Genomic DNA, 22,186 nt, shown 5'->3' with positions numbered 1-22,186 from the left:
AACGTGGCTCACACCAGGTTCAGTCTTTTAAAGATACTGTACTGCTAAAAGTATTGACTTAAAAACAACATTGTTTCCTATAACGGCGGTGTTATGATTGGAGCATATGAAACGTGAATTATTGCTCTACAAGATAAGATCATTATTGTTACGTAATTGTTACCAAAGAGGCAAGAAATCCCTCCAAAACTACCGTATATTTTACCTTTAGCTGCATGTATCTCTAAAACGAACTCGGTGACCCCCATTTTTCATTGCTGATTAGCTGGCCGTGGTAAAACGATCTGCATTCTTTGGAGAAGATGTAGAGCCACCTTAACTGCTCTTCTTCTTTGGAGAGCCAAAGATGTAGATGATGTAGAGCCATCTTAACTGCTCTTCTTCTTTGGAGAAGATGTAGAGCCACCTTAACTGCTCATGCTTTTTAAGGTGTCTCTGAATCCACTGGACCCGGAGCCCATGAGTAGGAGCTTGCCTCTCTCATACACGCCCTTATGAGTCAACCTTTGCGCGTGACTTTCAATTTTTAGAACGCCACGAGTTAGTTGCTCCTGCTCTGCACACACTGTTTTAAAAGGCCAATCAGAATAAAGTCGTTGTCCAACGAAGACAAATAAAGCAGTAACACTGTATTTAAATCGTACAAATTGTGGTAAATTTATGTAAATACGAGTCTCCTGCTCAAGGGTTCGTTCTAAAAATAGAAAGATACGCGCAAAGGTTGACTCAAAGATCTACTGCATATGGAGGCTCCTACTAATGGGCTCCTGGTAATACGTAGTGATAATGAACGCATTGTGTTAAGCAATAAGGGCGTTTCATATGGTAACATGACATTGCTGTTATGTGAGAGAGTGTTGTGGAGGCAATCCTTCTAATAGTACAATCTCTTGAAAGTGTTTAAACTGCTTTGAGCAGATTCATTCACTTTACAGGGATTAAAAATGGGATGAGAGATACAAGCAACTATATAAAAACGAAATATAGGGTGTTTTTGGATGACTGTCGTGTTGCTATGGTGACGTATTGCGTCATGATAATGAACGCATCGTGTTACTGAAGTAACAAGGGCGTTTCATATGGTATCATGACATTGCTGTTATATGATACAGTGCTGCGGAGGCAATTCTTCTAATAGTACATTCTCTTTAAAGTGCTGAAACTGCTTTGAGCCACCTTAAGCTCCGTCGCTATTGAGGTGTGTTTTGGGGAAATTTCGTCCCGAATTTGTTAACGAATACTCCATGTTAATTGCAGATAGTATGGAGCTAAAAGAGATCCTACTCAATTGTTCATTTTCAGGAAATCACGACCGCGCAAAGGAGGTCTGGGAAGAGCGATGGTAATGACGTCAGAATGACAGCCCACAGGATACAAGCTTCACCAAACTCATTCCCAGGGGACCCTGGGAACGAGGTGGAAGCTTAATTTGCTTTCTCCTTGATAGAGGAGTTCTTTTAACGTAACGTTAAAAATGTCTTGCCCCCCGTCAGATTCTGACGCTCGTCATTTTTCCGAAGACTCGAAAATGGATTACGACATAGAAATGGAAGACGATGGTCATGATTTATCTCCATCGAGATCATATAGCCTCGAGCGATGAAGATATCATCGACGACCCAAAGGCTGACAAGGAATGGACTGCCAATTACGAAAAAGGAAAAACAAGCTGACAAAGCACTAGAACGACAACTGAAGGCCGATAAATTTCAGGGAAACGTTGAAGTGGCTTATTTAGTAGGAATACTTGCGTATTCTACATGGTGATCTCTGTGCGCACCTACCGAGACTGCTTTCGTTGATTGTATGTTTCTTGTTTGGCTGTTACTTCTTGCATCGACAGTTCATCATGATTTGTTCCTTTTATTCATTCGTTGACTTCTGTATTGTGTAGGTGCAAGTGTGGAAATTGTCACAGTGTCGATTTTCTTCAAAACATCAGCGAGTACTATTGCTGCAGGGAGTTGGAAGGCTGTTTAGAACCTTGTGAAAGTGACCTTGTCCTTCAAAATGTTGGCCCCGGCGTTAAATTGTCCTGTGTGATTCAACATCCCAGGATTTGAACCCGTTTGCCTTCAGAAATCATGGGAGTCTTAAGTTAACAGCCGGAAAATGAGGCAAAGCAAGAGGCAAGCAAATGTATCAACAAACAGGAGACGAAGCAAGGTGAGCGGTAATTTTTTTTTGGCTAAGATATGGTTTACAAATAGAGGACATGTTGTGTACTGCTGGTCACGGTATTTGATTAAATATCTGATGTTATTTTTTCTTTGTTTCTTTTTATTGCTTCCACTTCCATTTCTCTTATAACTTGAGTCTTCTGCCATGAGAATCGTTTAATTTAACGCCTTTCATATTTGTGTTGTCACGTTTGATCAAAAGCGGTCCAAACGTCAAGCCAAAGGCCTCTCTTTTGAAATTCTTCAATCACAAGAACTGAACCCATCTTCTTCGACGTTTCCTAATTTCATGGCGATTGTCGTCAAAATACGGTATCAGGAAATGAAGCCTTAAACCGCCTTTTAAACTTCTGGTATTGTAGCATCCTGCTGCTTCGCATGTAAGCTGCATTCAAAAAATCCGCAGACAAGAAGTCAAATTTTGACGTCACAATTGCAGCTAGACCCATACCTATCTTGTCTCGGTAGCGCGGCTAACATGGCAGTATTTTACCGCTAATTTTATTCGTATTCAACAGATCGTTTCTGTTATAACTTGAGCTTTCTGCAAGGAGAATCGTATTAGAAATAGGTGTTTAATGAAACGTCTTCCATATTTGTGTTGTCACGTTTGATCAAAAGCGGTCTAAACGTCGAGTGAAGTCCTCTGTTTTGAAATGCTTCGAGCACTGTGACAAACTGAACCAATCTTCTTCGACGTTCATGGCTTCATGGCGATTGTCGTCAAAATACGGTATCATGAAATGAAGCCTTATACCGTCTTTTCAATTTCTGGTATTGTTGCATTCTGCTGCTACCCATGTAAACTGCAGTCAAAAAATCCACATTGAACTAGTTAAATGTTTATAAAACTCCGGCTTTTACGTCACAATAGCAGCTAGACCCATATCTGTTTTGTTTCGGTAGCTAGTGCGGCCAACAGAGCAGTATATTGGCCAACGTGTCGGAGTTTTACGGCAAATTTTACGTATTGAACAGACCATCAAATATCGAGATTTAAACCAAATCAAAAAATTGTTTGCGCCAAAATGCCCCTAAAGTCACGCTAATAGATATATATTTTTTTGAGAATCTTCAGTGGTGAAGCGGAAAGAAGTGGTTCCGATAAAATAGAAGCTCCGGGTTCGAATCTAATCCACGGATATTATTTTTTAATTTCCTTATTTTCTGTGCTACCACAAGTCCTGGGACACAGTGTCCTAAAGTGACGTTAACAGTAAATTTTATTCAAAGCTAATTACGAATTAACGATAATCGTTAATTTAGAGAAGAGATCATGTTGGAAGTAGTTAATAGGCCTTTTTCGATATATTAAAAGAAAGGAGAGGTTTAATAGAGGACAAAAATGTTAAGCGAGACAATCGGCTGGCGTGAAAACACGCCCAAAGACAAAGGAAAATGGATGATATGCAAATATTTTTCAAATTCATTCCAACGCGTTTCTTTTGTTTTTGTCCTCACTGACTCACTATCGACCCGAATATTTTGATATTTCGAAAATGGCCTATTTTGTTGGGCTCTCGTGCCGGCAGCGGGTTATCATGAGACGAAATTGCCAGAAGTTATCCCCGCACACTTAACTTAACAATTGTCTTATCATGACAAATGAAAAATTCAGGAGGCTTTAACGGCAATTTTCGCAACCGAGACACATTCATGCTTGATCGCCAAAAACAAAATTAAGTTTTGAAATCTCCTTTGTATCGTGACATGATCTGTGTGTTCGGAATCAAATGTGTAATGGAATAAGACCAGTCTGAACATCGTGTTACGGGAGGCGGATGGGTCATAACATTATTGTGGTGTTCACTTGTGAAATAAAACTTCACACAAGTAGAATTTTTATTCCAATACGAACTAGTGAACTTCCTACGGCGTTTGTATGTAAACACTCTCTTTCCTGCCCCTTATTATATATTCCTTCAACACTTTCGTAATTTTTTACAGTGAGAACTGAGTATGGTAAGCATCATGCATACTCGAGACTAGACCCCGCGCAAATGAAAGGCTTCAAGGTCCTTCAACATTTGCTTTAACATCCGTTCGATTTTGTTGAAGAGCGATGTTGAAATTTGTCAAGTATAGCAAGAACGAGTTCACGAATCCTATTTTTCAATCGAATCTTTGTAGCGCCGCTATTTTGCGCTTATTGGCAATTTGCTTTTTTGTCACGTCGCTTTCGCCTAAAGACAACTGTTGACGCTGTTGTGCCGCATGACAATCAAATAAACTATTTTAATCCCCTGAATTGCTGTTAAAGGCGATAGCTCGTTTTGACTCAAAAAAAATGTGGACTCGTGTAGATCGTCCGATATCACGACATTTGAGGCGCGTTTACACGACAGAGGAAAAATGGCACGGGTCCGATAAAAAGTGGAACGGTTCCATTCATTTTTGTAAAGAAACAGTGAACTTTTATCAGTTAAGCTACGGAACCATAGGCGCCTATGGTCCTGTAGCCGAACTGATAAAAGTTCACTGTGTCTTTACAAAAATGAATGGAACTATTCCACTTTTTATCGGACCCGTGCCATTTTTCCGCTGTCGTGTAAACGCACCTCAAAATTGTGATGATCTGCCTTCTGTTGACCTCTGTTGTGTACTTTGTCAACGGCGAAGAAAGTTACATTACTCGAAATCACCCGCTTCAAGTTCTCTTTTCGCTTTAGTTCACTCAGTGAAACTTTTCTAGCCAGTTGACCCATCAGTTCTAAACGTTTACGTTCATTTCAGTCATAAAGTCGACCAATAAATCCCGATGCAACAGTGATTTGTTAATTTGGTAGCTGTATTTAACTTGGTAATATTGTGTTGACTTGAATTTATCACCGTCAATTTTCATTGTAAATACAACTCTTACCACTCAGCCTATCTTTATTCGTCGTGATTCTATTCATCCATTCCCATTATGTCATCAACTCCCGGCATATTTTGCTGTTTTTTTGCGTTGTTACAATCATGCCAATAGAGCCCTTTCATGTTACAAAATTTACCTCTGCTGTTCCTGTTTTAGTGCTGCTTTAGGAATCCCCAAACCTCAAATTATACACCATAGCACGAGAGGAACCACTAACTCAGTGAGTACACTAAAAGGCCACCCTTCCCATGCAAAACTGTTACAAAGGGAAGGGGAATAAAAAGAGCCCCACAAAATCTGTTTTGATGTTTATAACCGTTATTGCTTTCATACTGTAAATGAATTTAAATAAAACGTAATAAAGTTTTGTATTGCTAATATACCTTTGAGAGGAAGACAGCGACGCTAACGAAAGCTTGAAAAATGAATCAACATTTTCTGACGCTATCGTAGACCTGTTTGCCGTCTATATCCCGCACTGTTCGAGTATCACAATATCGGCGAAAATGCTCCAAGTGTATTGTATTGAAAGAATTCGTTATTGAAGTAAATATGGAGAATGAAGGATTGCTTGGAAGTATGTTCACGTTGTCGTCAAAACTTCATCGATTGAATGTAGTTACATTTATTCCTATTTTACTTTATTAGGGAATTCAACATCTACGAAGGCGACGAACTGAAAACATCACCTCAAAATATAAACTTTGCGCTTTCGTAGTATCCTAAATCTCAATTGAAAACGAACGCTTCCTCACGTTATTGTCAAAACCCGGCTCAAATTTGGTGATTTTATGTCGCAAAGTACTGGCAGAAATACGTGATAACAAGTACCCACTGCGTTTATTTTTTCTCTTTTAAGCAAATGATATACGTTGCGTTCTCTTTACTCTGGCCTTCGTCGTTTCTTAAACTCTGCTTTACTTTCTTGTTTTCCAGAGGACGGAAAAGAAATCTGTTCAGAAATATATGATGCAACTGCAGCACGCCTTTTTGCGGCATTAAAACATAGTTTAGGACGAGTCGCTGTTTCCGTTGCATCCTCGTCCTTGCCAAAGCTCTTTGTTATGGACAAATGAGACATAAGTACATCATTTACGACATGTTCGCGTACGTTTCATCTTATTCAAACTGACAACCGTTCATGCTAAAGGTTAAGGACGGATTTTCATCGCATGTACAGACCAAATTTCATTCGGCATGTCAACTTTTCCAGTTCTTCAACAAATGACCCAATTGTTTCTATCAACAACCAGAGCATTTTAATTCTAACACAAAATTCACTTGGCTTACAGAAAGATCCCTGGGAAACGAAGACATTAAATCGCCGAAAGCTTATGTCACTCTAGCTTTTCTGTATTCGTTGGTTCAAGAGAAAGGTACAAACAGACAAATCTAAATCCGTCGTCTTATAGGTAAGAACGCCGCTCTAAGAACTGTAATATGTCAACAATGTATGCGCAAGATCGGCGCTCTCCGATTGCACAGACCGTCGTCAATTAAGTCAGATGTAGAATGTTATTTTTACAGTACCCTACATGGACAATTGAAAAGTTATTTTCAGATGCTCACGACCTCCACATAACCTAAAATTTGCTCAGTTCACGTCGTCGTCAGGCCGAGAACGGCAATTGGCATGGAAACACGCTTCCAAAACTACGGTTTGAAAACAGTTAATGATGAAGCACTGTCATTTCCTGCTGTTAGATTTCATAACCTTTTGCTAGTCTTTCAGAAAAGCCAACCGAGCAAAGTTACTTTGAAACCACGTGCATTTATCATCATCCTAGAAATATTTATATGCAAATCTGTCTGAGCAGTCCAACTGTTCATGGGGAATATTTCAGGGTTGCGGTCCCATTAAAGGCAAAGCTTGTTTTCCTTGGCTATCGCTTAGAGTTTCTTTGTCACAATATAATTGTTATTCCACTTGGATGTAGATTGATTGTGTACACCAGGTGAAAATAATTTTCAATCCGTTGACTGACATATTGACATTTACGCGCGTGACTCTTTGTTCAGTCAAAAGCATCTCAGTTGTAAACGCGAAAAAGTTCAAGCTTGTATCTTTGTGAAGCTCTCTGCAGAATCAATAAAACTTCTTTCTTGTGATTCAGCTAAGGTATATTTATTTCGTTTCTCCAACTTGATACTCCACTTGTACCGAAGGCAGTGATCAAAGAAGACCATTTCGTCAGCTATGAAGTATCCGCGAGTGAAAACCCCTTGTGGTGGCTTGCGTTTCCTTGTTGTGTTAATGATTTGCTTTCCCATTTTGGTCCACATCTCAGCCATGGATGATCAGCGTCCAAATAATCACGATGTCCATGCAACTGGACAAAAGACTGAGTCGATGCTGTTTCGCGAACGCAGAAGAATTAAGAAAAACACCACTCAAAACCCACAGGACATTGAAAAACGAGTGAAAATCCTTGAAGAGAGGTTTGTACTCGATCATTTATAGCTACTTATCCTCCCAATCTCAAATATAACGTATTGTCATCTCTCCGGTCGAGACTAAGTAATCTTTTCAATTTTTTCTTGATTTGTTCATTGTTTCCAATGGTGTATTTTCGCGAAATAAGAATCATGATGCCAAAAAGTGCTTCGTCGAGTCTCTTGGCCACCAAAATAATACAATTGGGCTTCATGCGTTAGGAGTTTGTTTAAACTTGATAACATTTCTAGACAATTGGGCTTCATGCGTTTGGAGTTTGTTTACACTTTAATTAATAATTTTCAGAAATAAAATTTCGGCTCGAAAATGATTTAGCGAAGGCTAAAACTTCCTTCAGCCGAGAAACTTGGTATCTCTTAGTTATTCTTGTTTCTAGCAGTATTAAAATATTGCTGCATTTTCAATTTCGTGCGTGTGTGTGAAATGTTCAGTAGAAGTGAATATGTCTGTCCATTTTTGCGCAGAAAGAGGAAATTTAGTTAACTAAAATTAAATTTATTATACCAATTAAGTGATTTTCCTTGCAAAACTTGTTGTTTAGAAAATACCCCGCTTGGAGGTATTTAACAAAACGATGGGGCAAGTGATGTAAACGCGTTGAAAAAAAAAATCAATAAAAGCCTCGAAGGAAAGAGCCATATCAATTACGCCACTCTATTCAGGATATCATGTAAAATGTCAGCTCAAACGAAAAAAAAATAAATTAAATTAAATTAAAGAAATAAAATCAAACCACCAGAAAACTTCCACATGTCTGCAGGGCTTGTTCCAATCAGATAGATCTAGTACGCAATCAAAAGTTTGCATCATCTCTGTAAAACTCTGTAACATTTAACTCAACATGGACAGTTGTTCAGTTATATGTTCTTTCCCTAATATATAATTATGCCTTTACCTGTTTGAGCTTGAGTACTCAGACATGACCATCTGATAACAATCAACAATTCAGATGAATATCAACACTTTAATATATTTTTTTTGTAGACTTGATGCACTGATGCGGTCCCCTCCTCTGGGATCAAGTGGAGATTCTTACTCCTCACTTACAGCCTACCTATTGGGTTGGTATCAAACCCACCCATGATTATAAGATAATGATATTCAAAAGATCAGTTATTTCTCAGTTTTTTATTTATTAGAGACAAAACAGAAAATAAACTCTCCCATGTGTGATGTTCATGCCAGTACTTGAGCGCAACAAAATTCTGGCATAAAGATGTTATTTTCGTTAGGTTATGTTTGTAAGGAAAGTAGTTCAAGGTTAAGATAACTGCCAACAACAATTTTTAAGGAATGACCGATTGGTGAACTCTAAGACACTGAATGCTTTTGTACTATTTTCATTCTCAAAGGAAAGAATATCCAAAACAAGGAAAAGGTGGGACCTCCTGGACCCCCTGGTCCACCAGGGACACCAGGATTGGCTGGTAACCCTGGTTCGGATGGAAAAACAGGCCCCAAAGGTAAACGAAACCTTACACTCAGAGACCAAGTGGAAATATATTAAAACTGACTTAACTTTGATTCATAGAGCTGTCATAGATTTCGCTGTCGTCTGGTGAAACAGCTTTGCTGTGAAGAAGACATCCATAACTATTTCTTGTCTGATGCTTAAATTCTCCTGGAAATTATATAAGAAATTTAATTATTTAGGAGAAAGAGGCGTTTACATCGAAATTTGAGGCCGTTTGTGAGACACCAAAGTTAGCCCCATTTAATGTCTGTTCAAATCGACTTTAAACTTTTCCGTTATTACTGAAAAGAAAAAATTAGTCTCATTGGACCAACAGAGTCTGCAGTGAAGAAAGGAAATATCATCCATTTTGGTCTCCATCACAGTTTAGGACTTTTGAAATTGTATAGCATGGGAGAGCCTTATAGAGATCAAAAAGAACTTGTCCAAACAGTGGATTATTTAATTAAACCAGACGCTAAATGAGAAGTGTTTTAAAAACCTTTGCCATCGCATCATTTTCAAAAATACATTATAAACACGTGACTTCCCATGCGAAAACTTCATCATCCGCTAAGGGTCTAATATTTAGATTAAAAAATGCAAAACATGAACATGCGGCATTTCGTTGATCATTGCAGCAACATAATAATGCGTGTGCTGGAAATTAATGTATTTTTCTGAAACTTGTTTGAAACGCCTAGTGACGTTGCTCCTCCAAATAAGAAAAAAAATATCGTGTTTCAATTTCCCATCCTTCTTTACTCTTAACATTAGACCCTGCCAGATGAAGTTTTGCCGCATCGCATTTATCCTGGTTTTTTTTTTCTAAGAGAGGAGTTCTAGATAACCTGTTAAACAATAAATGAATGACAGTAAATTGTTAAAGGTTTTTCAGATGAGCTAACCCACTCAAAAAAAGAAAAAAACAAACAAATACACTCTTTTTTTAAAAGGGAAAATTAAATATAGCTTCGTGAATCACACCGAGTAAGGCATCTTTCCCTGTCTTTCTATTCAAGTTGTTTGAATAATGTGACAATGGAAAACGAATCACTCTGAACTGCTTCCCTCCAACTTTTCCCATCAGCACACAGCAAATAATAGTGCACCCGCTCTGTCCTCTTTCCTCACAGGGGAACCAGGAAAGCCTGGCACAAACAAGGCCTTACCAGGCCCTCCTGGTCCTAAAGGACAACAAGGAGCTATAGGTAAGACTGGAGCCCAGGGACCTCAAGGCGCCAAAGGAGAAAAAGGACAAAACGGGACTGCAAAGTCGGGTGTGAAGTATGTTCGATGGGGAAGGACCACATGTCCCAGTGGTGCTCAGATCGTCTATAAAGGTATAAAGTTCCTAAAACAATTTAATTCAACGCTTCCTAACATTTCGTAATACCTCTCAACTAACATTCACATTTCGTTTTCTTCAGGTTTGGGTGGTTGTGATAGAATTCTGTCTTTTTTTTTCCTTTCTTGGTGGTCACAGGAGTTGTCATGAGAGCAGAAAACGTTATAAAGGAATAGTAAAATATTACTCAAGCGAAAATACTGATCTCGCTAAAAAAAAGACTGAGGGAAAACATAGAATGGCAAATAAGGCTTAAAATCCCTGATGAATTCTTTTCGAGATGTAATTTATTAGGGAATGAGAGCTGTTTTTTGACCTCCAAGCAAGCTGAGTGCGTTTTACATATCCCTTTCATGTTTCAGGGATAATTGGGGGTGAAAACCACCTCCATCAAGGTGGTGGAGTCAACTACCTTTGTCTTCCTCACAATCCAAAGTACGACAAGTACAAAGATGGTCACCAGCATACAGGATACATTTACGGCAGTGAGTATGACGTCAGTCAATACAACGGCGACCCTTTTAAGAGAAATCTCCATGATCATGACGCCCCCTGTGTTGTCTGCTTTGTGAAGTCACGTGGCTCAATGCTGATGATGCCCGCAAGGAATGACTGTCCATCTGGATGGACCGAGGAGTATCATGGGTATCTGATGACTGAAAATCATAGTCACAAACATTCAAGTGATTTCATCTGTGTCGATGGTGATCCAGAATATGTTCCTGGTAGCCATGCTAACAAAGATGGTGCCTTGCTGCATCCCGTGGAAGGCGTTTGTGGTTCACTTCCCTGTCTTCCATATGTCAGCGGTCGAGAGTTGACATGCGCCGTCTGCACCAAGTAAAGAAAAAAGAAAGCGTGAACAGTAGTTGATTTGCATTAGAACTAAACAGAAACTAAATGAAATATCAATCGCTAGCAAGCCAGAGAGCAAATGTAGGGTAAGGGTGCAAAGCAATAAACTTGTTGATCTTAATGAGTCTTGTGTTACACGATTATGTTCAATTCGATCCACTAATCAGCACCCTACAGCTGAGATGCTTGGAACAAGTGCCTTCTTCGATTGGTACCGAATATGCTAAGCATGTTAGATGTACTCAAGTCTTCTTACAACACAGTAGAAAAACTTAAACTGACTCATCTCCCGCAGCAATTATTTTTCCATTAATTAATTGAAAGTTCTCCGACAAATCAAAATTAATCCGAGGTTGACTCCAATGGAACCAAAATGTGCAGTCATTGCTAATTGAATTTCTCCAGATGCAGCGCCTCAAAAGCAACGGCTAGGGCTATGACCTTTAAACTTTTGCAAGGTTTAGACAAATCCTCCACTGACTTATCTGGGATGAACCACTGGATCATTACTAACGGTGACCGCATTTATCTTAATGTATTATCTAACAAAGCACGCCCGTCAGTGAGCAATGATGAACCGATTTGATTATTTGCGTCTGAGAAATCTCAAAATTCACAAAGGGTAGTTGTGCCATATCAGATTACGAAGCCCCGTAGCCTCTAATTCCCTGTTTTATACAAGACAAGACAAGTATGCTCTCCCTAAACTACTGAGCCAGCAGTAACTTTGCCGCGTACTCGAGTAGTAAACAATCAAATATGTCTATATCAATGAACCTTAGGCCAGTGAATTTGCGCCAGAACAGTAGTGATTAGCCTGAATAGCTAAGTAGTGATTGGCAAGACAGAAACCTTCTTTTTGTGCGTTTTCATTGCTACCACATATATTTACCTAACTCTCGATAACCCCGTCATCGAAAGATCTCCCGCTTTCAGAATTACTTCGATGACATTGCAATAGGTCACTTCGGAAAATACTATAACACTCTTTGTTTGTTCCCCCAAATTTTGCATAAGCATTGTTTTTGTTTTCTCTTGGGACCATTGTAAGTCCCAAGAGAAACTGGAAACAATGCTTATGCAAAATTTGGTAGGACAAACAAAGAGTATTATGGTATTTTCCAAAGTGGCCTATGGCAACATGCGCCTCACTTCCAAGCAGTACAGCTGAGCTCATTTACTCAGACGGAATATTATTTCTTGATACATAATACGTAAATGCTTCAATGTGACCTGACTTAAAGTGTTTTCTCATTTTGATTGACTTTTTTTCCTCAAAGAAGAAAGAAAACTGCGAAGTCTAAGAGAACGTCGCCATTTTGCATGTGAATGCGGAGGCGTGATTTGGATCTGAAATTTTAGCGTCATGGTAATGTGTCGTCACCGCTTTGGGACTCTGCACGAGATCCAAGATACATTCCAGACTGCGGGAAACCGGGTTTACTGAAAATAATGGAAATCACAAATCATCGGTTAGTATCTATGGATTAACTGACTAACGATAACTTCACCTGAAGATTCCAAAATGACCTACTTTTGTCTCAGTTTCGATATTTTGGCAAACAATAGACAAAGTTCGCTGATTGGTGTCACGGTTCAATTTTGAATGCAATCAAACGATATCTGTACTTTCTAAGAGTATTTTGATGAAAAAACGTGCCTATAAGTACTTCTTCCGAAAGTACCATTGTTTTGTTGAAAATCCATTGAAGCAACTGAAATTGTAACCACGTACGTTCTTTGTGAAACGGAGTTAAGTCTTTCATTAAAACTGTTTCCACGAAAAACATTTCCAACTAGTTTGGGCGCCAACGTCTTGTTTAAATATATCAAGACTGGGCCAAGCTGAACCACTTAACGTTCTCTAACCAATATTTCGTGTAAGTTTCTTTTTTCAAATTTCGTTTGTTGAATTTCTTTTAGGGCAGTTGTTACGTGAATTCGATACTATATATGACGGCCTCCTTTCAAATCATGAGATGGTATTGTGAACAATTGAAAGTCAAAGCAAAAAACAAACACTAAAAACAAATATTAGGCTGTTGCCGTGAAAAGAAGAAATACTCCCGTATAAATTACTTGTGAAGCTGGTGTAATTGCAAGTTTACGTGATTTCCTGCGCTGAGAAAAAAACACTGAAAACTTGGAACACCTGTCGGGTTGTGGTTGAGAGAGACTGACTGAATGAAAAGCGTTTGGGAGAATCATAATTATAATATTACTGTTGAGTTTACTTCGGCGCCGCGTTCTGTCGAGTCTCTTCACTTTGCTCATGACGGCCTTCATGTTTCTAGTCATGTGCTTTTTCCCCGCGGTTCGCTCTGCGCTCATCCATATACTAGGAATTTGTGCATCCCTTTCAACTACAAGACACCCATTCTCAGCTAACAGGGACCTTTGATGTCACACGCTTTGGGCTTTTTCGTATCTGACATTCTATATCACTGAAATGTGTTTTATTTTGATCTTAAACACCAAAGGAAATACCCGGAGAAATTTCATCGAATTAGCTTTTCGGGTTACTCTCTGGTGAGAATTTATGTTATCCAATGTTGCTGAAAATAGCCTGTCACACGGAAGAAAATGTACTTTCAAATGACCTTTAAGCCAGTAAACGCTTTAGACTTTCCATTGAAGATGTGCCCATTTTGTACATATTACACAGATGATTATAAATATAAGAGCTGTAAGCTTGACACCTTTTTTGCCTTCCGTGAATATTGTCAAGAGATGCTGTCCAATGATTTTGGGTAAATTACGTTACCATGATTGCAGGGCAAGTGATTGACTGACAAATTTTGCATTCTGATATGTGTATTACGATTTTTTATCCCTTTCGTCTTTCTGTTTTAATCACAGCAAACATAACAGGGGACTATCCAAACTCCATGAAAAAATAAACAAACGAAAGGCTTTTGGGCAATTTGCACGTAAATTACATTACTGAAATTTATTCCCATAATTTACCTACGGAATACAGCAAGTTGGTAACAGGTGTTCAAATATATATTTGCCTTCTAGGAACTCAAGAATTCATGTATCAGTTTTAATATTACTGTCATTATATAATCGCTAGAAATAATATTGAAGATAATGTAAATTACGTTACCGTAACGTAATTTACCGGAAGTAAAGAGGCTTCTGTTCAGCAACGTCCTGGTGGACGAGATTCGTGAATCAGCCCGATTAAATAAGACTAACCGAAGCAACCAGGTTATTCGAAATATCATCTCTGGAAAAATCGTGAAGAAGTGCAGGCTTCTTAGAAGGATGAACAAGGAGACCAGACTGGCGAGGAATAGTCTAATGCAGTCCCAAAGTAAGTCCTGTGTTATGGAGAAGAGGACGCGCCTCCTTCAGATCCATCAAGCCAAGCAAGAGATGGTTAAAGCTTTCCTGGAAAGGGATGATAATAGCCGAATGATGCCAGGAAAGAACGATGCAAAGAGAGATGAAACAAGCGTTAAGGTGCAGAAGCGCATCCTGTGCGATTACTTGTACAACTTTTTTGACAAGTTCAAAGCAGAAAACCCAGACCAAAGGATGTCCCATGCAACATTTTGCCGACTGAAGCCAAAGCACATAATTCTGGCATCTTTCACTTCCCGTAATACCTGTCTTTGTCAGCATCACCAAAACCTGACCCTCTTACTACGTGCTCTGAAAGGCAAAGAAGCCACCACCACTGTCAACCCTGACAAGTTTATTGCTGAAAATAATGATGAGCAAATAAAAGAGATCCTAGCATGCCCATCAGTAGAGTATGAGCGGTGGAAACAGGTAGAAGATCAAGATGGGAAAAAGCGCAGTTTCCAAGGCGAAATTTATCAACGTTGTAGAAATGCAGTGAGCAAGTTCCGAGGACACGCAAATCGAGTGACTCTGCAGTATTCCCAGCTAAAACGTCTAAAAGAAAACCTTCCAAAGGGTGAGGTAATAGCTCAAATGGACTTTGCCGAGAACACCCTTTGCCAGTCCTGTGATGAAGTCCAGAGTGCGTATTGGAATAGGGTTATGGTAAGTCTTCATCCTGTCGTGGTTTACTTCAAAGATGCTGATGGCCACTTAAAGCACAAGAGCTTTGTATTCGTATCAGATGAGCTATCCCACAACTCATCATCGATATACCTAATACTTAAGAAGTTCCTATCTGAGTTAAAGGGTTTGGTCACACCGCTGACTTGCATCTACTATTGGACAGACAGCCCCACCTCACAGTACCGAAACAAGACTATCTTTGCTGTGACAGCTAATCACAAGAGTGAGCTTGGGTTTCCGGCTGTGTGGAACTATTTCAAAGCTAGCCGGTCACGGAAAAGGGTCATGCGATGGAGTGGGAGGAACCGCAAAGAGGATGGCAGACGAGGCAGTAAAGACAGGTAAAGTCAAGATCCAAGATGTCAATGACTTTTTCGAGCGGGCCTCAACGAGTAAAACTAGCTCCTCAGTCGCGTACAGATTTTACAGTAAAGAAGAGTATGGTAAAGCAGTAGCATACCTTGAAGGAAAATACAAAGAAGTCAAGGGGATTCCAAAAACGATGAAACTTCATTCTGTGGTTGGCAATTCAGCAGAAAAAGTACTGGTAAGAGAGACCTCTTGTTACTGCAGTAACTGCCTTCGTGACGAAGGATTCCAAGCAGACTCAACTTGTGGGTGGAAAGCAGTCACCATCTTAAATGAAGTTTAGTGGTCCCCTTGACAGCCACCTTGCCATACTTGTCAATGACTGGGTATCTGCCGACTATGAAGGAAATTGATACGTTGGCCACAAAGATAAACTAGCCGCGTACAAATTGACGAAGATGACGATGAGTTGTAGGTCTCCTTCACGACAAGAGGAAAAGGAAACAGTTTAAAGTGGCCTGCTCGAAAGGATGTCTTGTGGCTTGAAAGACACAGCATTCTCTGCGTAATCGAGCCTACGGTCCCCCTTGGCAGAACTGGGCGCACCTTTAAGGTTACAGATGTAACCGTTGAACTGATCGAGCAACGGCATGTACGTTTTGAGCTAAAACAATGAACTGAAAACTTTACTGAAAACACTGGTTGTGCTACTTTTGTCAGAAGGAACTGAAAAGTGGCGTAGTTTGATTGATAACTGCTTTTCATATTCCATTTCTATTGCTTTATGAGTGGATGTAAATTACGTTACCAACTAGAAAAAAGAACATAAATCACATATTGAAATTAAGTTTACATTGCAAAGAACTGCAGAAACTCGAACGCCTTGTTATTAATACTCCGTCCAAGGTCATAGTCAATTTTTCAATTTAATTGTGTTGTTCAAGTTTATCAGTAGTAGTTAATCGAAAGTGTGTAGTTCACATTTTCTTTCATGAGAATGAAAGCTTACAGAGCATGAGTTTAGGTAAACCTGTGATTTTATACCGTTATCAGGAATAGATTGTTATCAGTGTTATAGTGTAATAGTGTGTTATAGAGTAATAGCGAGACAGTGTAAATTACGTTACTGTCATTTGTAAATTACGTTACCATGTTTCAGGCCGTTTCCGCTAATCTTTCGGCGTAACATACCAATTAAAAAGTTTGTAGTTAAATAGTCTCGTTTGTAGCATTTATAGTTAGATGAATGGGGACTTTTACATTCGCGAAGTTAAAACGTAACAGAAAACATAAAAAATGGAATTTTCATTTCGATAAAAATATAATTAAACTTGTAAAATTGTTAAAAAGTTATTTCTGACAAGTTACAAGTTAGTACAAATAACAAAGCAAATTAATTTTTCCCCATATACATGTTTAGTAAAAACGACAAAAGTTGACTTGCAATGATACTTATCCATTACTAAAGTTAAGTTTTTCCTATCGAGGCCCTAAAAATCACAAGTTTCTTTTTTTCACAAGAAGGGTTGAACATTTTTTCGTTTAACTTGCAAACTACTTGGTCGTTAATTGCGCAAATTCAGAAAAAGGAAGTTTAAAAGTTATCATATTCAGAAATGTTAGTAAAATGAAAATCGGTAACACTTCATTTTTTGACTTTACAAACTGCGAATGGTCCCAGTTAGCTGAGAATGGGCCAAGAGCACTTGAACATAAGGGAGGTTACAGCTGCAGCGTTTAAGGAAGGACACCAATACCTTATTTCGGAGTTGCTGCGTGCCTCAGTTTCAAAGTGAGTTTAGATACACAACCATTCAAATGGAAATGAGTTGCGTAACTATTCTTATGCAAATCAAACTCATTTCCCTTCCAATAGTTGAGCACCAAGACTCACATCGAAACCAAGACAACCAACAACTCGAAAATGGCCCAATAGAGTTGACAAACTGAAATAATTTTCATTGGACAAGGGGTGACAGCCTGAAGAGGGAAAACAACTAATTGTGCGCACGTGGCGCCCGTGATGACAAAAACAATGCGCGGGTTTCCCCATCACAAATATACCGATTTTGCCATTTAAAGTTGCAATTTTTTGCCTCCTACTCAACGTCTTTATTCCAGGTCGGAATAGGTGAGTTTGTTAAGTTAAATGCGTTTACACTGTTAGTGTTTCTTTCCGGCTTCTGCCAAGATGAGATAGTTTAGACAGAGAAGTAAAAGTGAAAGACATACCAAACATTTATAAAATTGAATTTCGCGATGGAGCACAGCGGCCTTTACGTTTCTTTGGATTAATTAAGCAGCACATTAATGATTACAAATGAGGCTTTTTTCGAGGGAAGCATTTTCGTCACCAGGGCCTCGGTTCTTATGTCTGCGCAGGACCCAAGGCTCAGCTCTACGCAAAAGAGAAGAGCTCTGGGGTCGAGATTGCGAGGGAAGGTGTTTATTTCCTTTCTAATCATAAAAATTACAATTTTCTCGATTGTGATTCCTTTAAAAAAACTCAGATTTACCACTAATTTGAATGCCAAGTTGTTATCGGACAGTTCAATAAGCCAATCACATTCAAAGTTGCAGTTTAAATCAACCAATCACAACTTTGGTTTCAATCACCATAGAAACAGTGTACAGGCTCATGGCGCAGAATGGCCGGACATCATTGATATGCAGGAGTTAAAATCTTATTAGCATAATAGCACCGCGTGAAATTTAATGACTGATGGTTGAAATTTATAAAGAAATGGCGTCATAAGTGTCCGAACTCCTCTCCTCAAGCTCAATTTAAGGAGCGTATCTGGTCACAAATTTCAACTTGTAAGTTGCAAAAAAACGAGACTTTCATAAAGCAAAAGAAACCAAGAGAAACTATTGGAAATTTGATTTAGTATTTGAAGGATTTTTGAGAAAGTTTATATGGGAATTTAAAAATGTCGTATGCGCATAGATAAATTTTCGTTTCTTGCTCATGTTTGGTAATTTAGTAAATGCAAATACTGAGTCAAAATGGTTTGGAATAGGGCGATTTGCTTGGAAATTTGAATTATTGTGATTACCCCGAGCTAATGAGACATTTTTCTCATAAATATGCATTTTTTTCATATATCCGCGTCATTGAAGCTTGCCTTAGCACCGCCCCCTGAATTCTCTTGAGAGTAAGGGTGCACCTTCCAGTTTACTCGTTTTTAATACGATCTGTCACGAACACTCACGATCGCCGCCCATCATTACACGAAATCAACTTTTTACAAGATTTCCTATGAAGAAATGCTTTAGCAATTTGAAGGTGTAACTGATTTCTCCCTATTTAGAGCGACTTAACTTAAAACGACGGCTTTATATGGAAGCAATTAGAGTTATTTGTTGCGTGATCTGAAAAGGATGCACTTATCGTTTCGCAGCGTACCATTTGTCAAAAAGGGAAATTTTTATCTAAACGGTAACTGTATATAGTTACATTGATTCAGATTTCACGACGATCAAGACAGCGAAGACAGAGCTGCGCGTCAATTAGTTCAAGTTACGCGCCATTCTCCGCGCCGGTTGAGTCTCGCAAGCTAATTGTAGGTCACTTTTGGCTGTCTATCGCCATAGTTCTTGTACTTAGTGTAGCTGCATGCAGTCCCAATTACTGCTGCTGTAGGGCTGTCTAGTCATAAAGGCAGCCCCAGAATAAATACTCTTGGATGTGCCGAATAAAGCAATGCGGCACACCTAAAGGCCATGTGATGTATTTGCATTTCATGGAGTATCGTCAGGTGAAAACGGGCTTCGGTGCTAAATCAATCCAAAATGCACAACCTCAGGCATGTGATCTTTGATGTTTGTTTAAGATCCATACTACCGTTTAGAGCATCTTTTCTTCATCAAAACCTTTCCGTCTTCAAGGATATAAACGTAAGGGTCATATAAGCCACCGGGAGGGACGGAGATAAATTGTGGAGGGACTTTTATGTTCAGCCCGACTTAAAATGGTATGATGGTTAAGAAATAATTTGAGATGGATTTAACGTGGCTCACACCAGTTTCAGCCTTTTAAAGATACTTTACTGCTAAAAGTATTGACTTAACAACAACATTCTTTCCTATAACGGCAGTGTTGTGATTGGAGCATATGAAACATTAATTATTGCTTTACAAGATAAGATCATTATTGTTACGTAATTGCTACCAAAGAAGGAAGAAATCCCTCCAAAACTACCCTATATTTTACCTTTAGTAACATTTTACCATTTTTCATTGCTGATTAGCTGGCCGTGGTAAAACGATCTGCAGAGTTTAAATTCTTTGGAGAAGATGTAGCGCCACCGTAACTGCTCATACTTTTTAAGGTGGCTCTGAATTTACTGGACTCGGAGCCCATGAGTAGGAGCTTGCCTCTCTCATACACGCCCTTATGAGTCAACCTTTGCCCGTGACTTTTTTATTTTTAGAACGCCACGAGTTCCTCCTGCTCTGCACACACTGTTTTAAAAGGCCAATCAGAATAAAGTCGTTGTCTAACGAAGACGAATAAAGCAGCAACACTGTATTTAAATCGTGCAAATTGATGTAAATTTATGTAAATGCGAGTCTCCTGCTCAAGGGTTCGTTCTAAAAATAGAAAGATACGCGCAAAGGTTGACTCAAAGATCTACTGCATATGGAGGCTCCTACTAACGGGCTCCTGGTAATACGTAGTGATAATAAACGCATTGTGTTAAGCAATAAGGGCGTTTCATATAGTAACATGACATTGCTGTTATGTGATACAGTGTTGTGGAGGCAATCCTTCTAATAGCACAATCTCTTGAAAGTGTTTAAACTGCTTTGAGCAGCTTCATTCACTTTACAGGGGTTAAAAATGGGGTGAGAGATACAAGCAACTAAACACGAAATATTGGGTGTTTTTGGATGACTGTCGTGTTGCTATGGTGACGTATTGCGTCATGATAATGAACGCATCGTGTTACTGAAGCAATAAGGGCGTTTCATATGATAACATGACATTGCTGTTATGTGATACAGTGTTGTGGAGGCAATTCTTCTAAATAGTACATTCTCTTGAAAGTGTTGAAACTGCTTTTAGCCACCTTAAGCTCTGAGGTGTGTTTTGGGCAAATTTCCTCGCGAATTTTTTAAAGAATACTGCAAGTTAATTTCCGATAGCATGGAGCTAAAATAGATCCTACTCACTTCTTCATTTCGTTTTTTCTTTGTAGATCATGTGACAATAATTAAGAGAGAATTTTCTGCCGTAACAAATCTATATATTTAAAGTGCGGGTTTTTTGCTAAAATTGAGAGAATTGATCCTCGCACTTTAAGTCCACCTAAACCAAAAAAATATACATTTTTCTTCAAAAATTAAGCGAAGTTTTGGGAGCATTCTAGCGCCAATTTTTTTTCCGACTGGCTAAATACTAGATTTTCTGTGCCCCTTTAAACATCACGACCGCGCAAAAGAGGTCTCGGAAGAGCGATGGTAGTGACGTCAGATTGAGAGCCCATAGGATACAAGCTTCACCAAACTCGTTCCCAGGGGACCCTGGGAACGAGGTAAAGGCTTTATTTGCTTTCTCCTTGATAGAGGAGTTCTTTTAACGTAACGTTAAAAATGTCTTGCCCCTCGTCAGATTCTGACGCTGGTCATTATTCCGAAGACTCGAAAATGGATTACGACATAGAAATGGAAGACGATGCTCATGATTTATCTCCATCGAGATCATATAGCCTCGAGCGATGAAGATATCATCGCCTTTGCTGACTACCCAAAGGCTGACAAGGAATTCACTGCCAATTACGAAACAGGAAAAACAAGCTGACAAAGCACTAGAACGACAACTGAAGGCCGATAAATTTGAGGGAAACGTTGACGTGGCTTATATAGTGGGAATAATTGCGTATTCTGCATGGTGATCTCTGTGCGCACCTACCGAGACTGCTTTCGTTGATTGTATGTTTCTTGTTTGGCTGTTACTTCTTGCATCGACAGTTCATCATGATTTGTTCCTTTTATTCATTCGTTGACTTCTGTATTGTGTAGGTGGAAGTTGTCACAGTGTCGATTTTCTTCGAAACATTAGCGAGTACTATGGCTGCAGCCGGGGAGTTCGAAGGCTGTTTAGAACCTTGTGAAAGTGACCTTGTCCTTCAAAATGTTGGCCCCGGCTTGCCCCGGCGTTAAATTGTCCTGTGTGATTCAACATCCCAGGATTTGAACCCGTTTGCCTTCAAAAATGGAGTCTTAAGTTAACAGCCAGAAAATGAGGCAAAGTAAGAGGAAAGCAAATGTATCAACAAACAGGAGACGAAGCAAGGTGAGCGGTGAATTTGTTGTTTTTTGGGGGGGGGCTAAGATATGGTTTACAAATTGAGTACAGGTTCTGTACTGCTGGTGTATTTGATTTAATATCTGATTTTATCTTTGCTTCGTTTCTTTTTATTGCTTCGACTTCCATTTCTCTTGTAACTTGAGCCTTCTGTCATGAGAATCGTTTAATTAAACGCCTTTCATATTTGTGTTGTCACGTTTGATCAAAAGCGGTCCAAACGTCGAGTACAGGCCTCTCTTTTGAAATTCTTCAAGCACAAACTGAACCCATCTTCTTCGACGTTTCGTAATCTCATGGCGATTGTCGTCAAAATACGGTATCAGGAAATGAAGCCTTAAACCGCCGTTTAAACTTCTGGTATTGTAGCATCCTGCTGCT

General features: G+C 39.2%; 1 protein-coding gene across 2 annotated transcripts; it reads left to right on the top strand.

Moving 5' to 3' along the window:
- Positions 1–1,398: 1,398 nt before the first annotated feature.
- Positions 1,399–11,269, top strand: LOC138027697 (short-chain collagen C4-like). 2 transcript variants are annotated; one of them, XM_068875274.1, is made up of 8 exons: positions 1,399–2,166; positions 5,194–5,257; positions 5,686–5,751; positions 7,326–7,476; positions 8,477–8,553; positions 8,845–8,955; positions 10,082–10,288; positions 10,656–11,269. In XM_068875274.1, exons 4-8 carry the CDS (start codon positions 7,328–7,330, stop codon positions 11,135–11,137), a joined length of 1,026 nt encoding a protein of 341 aa, XP_068731375.1. In that variant the 5' UTR covers positions 1,399–2,166; positions 5,194–5,257; positions 5,686–5,751; positions 7,326–7,327; the 3' UTR covers positions 11,138–11,269. The 2 variants fall into 2 exon arrangements, with proteins under 2 accessions (XP_068731375.1, XP_068731374.1); XM_068875273.1 differs by lacking the exons at positions 1,399–2,166; positions 5,194–5,257; positions 5,686–5,751 and having other exon boundaries at positions 7,155–7,476.
- Positions 11,270–22,186: the final 10,917 nt, after the last annotated feature.

This window comes from Montipora capricornis, chromosome 12 (genome assembly GCF_036669925.1).
Source record: "Montipora capricornis isolate CH-2021 chromosome 12, ASM3666992v2, whole genome shotgun sequence".
NCBI classification, from domain to species: domain Eukaryota; kingdom Metazoa; phylum Cnidaria; class Anthozoa; order Scleractinia; family Acroporidae; genus Montipora; species Montipora capricornis.
This window is presented reverse-complemented; position numbering and strand designations above follow the sequence as displayed.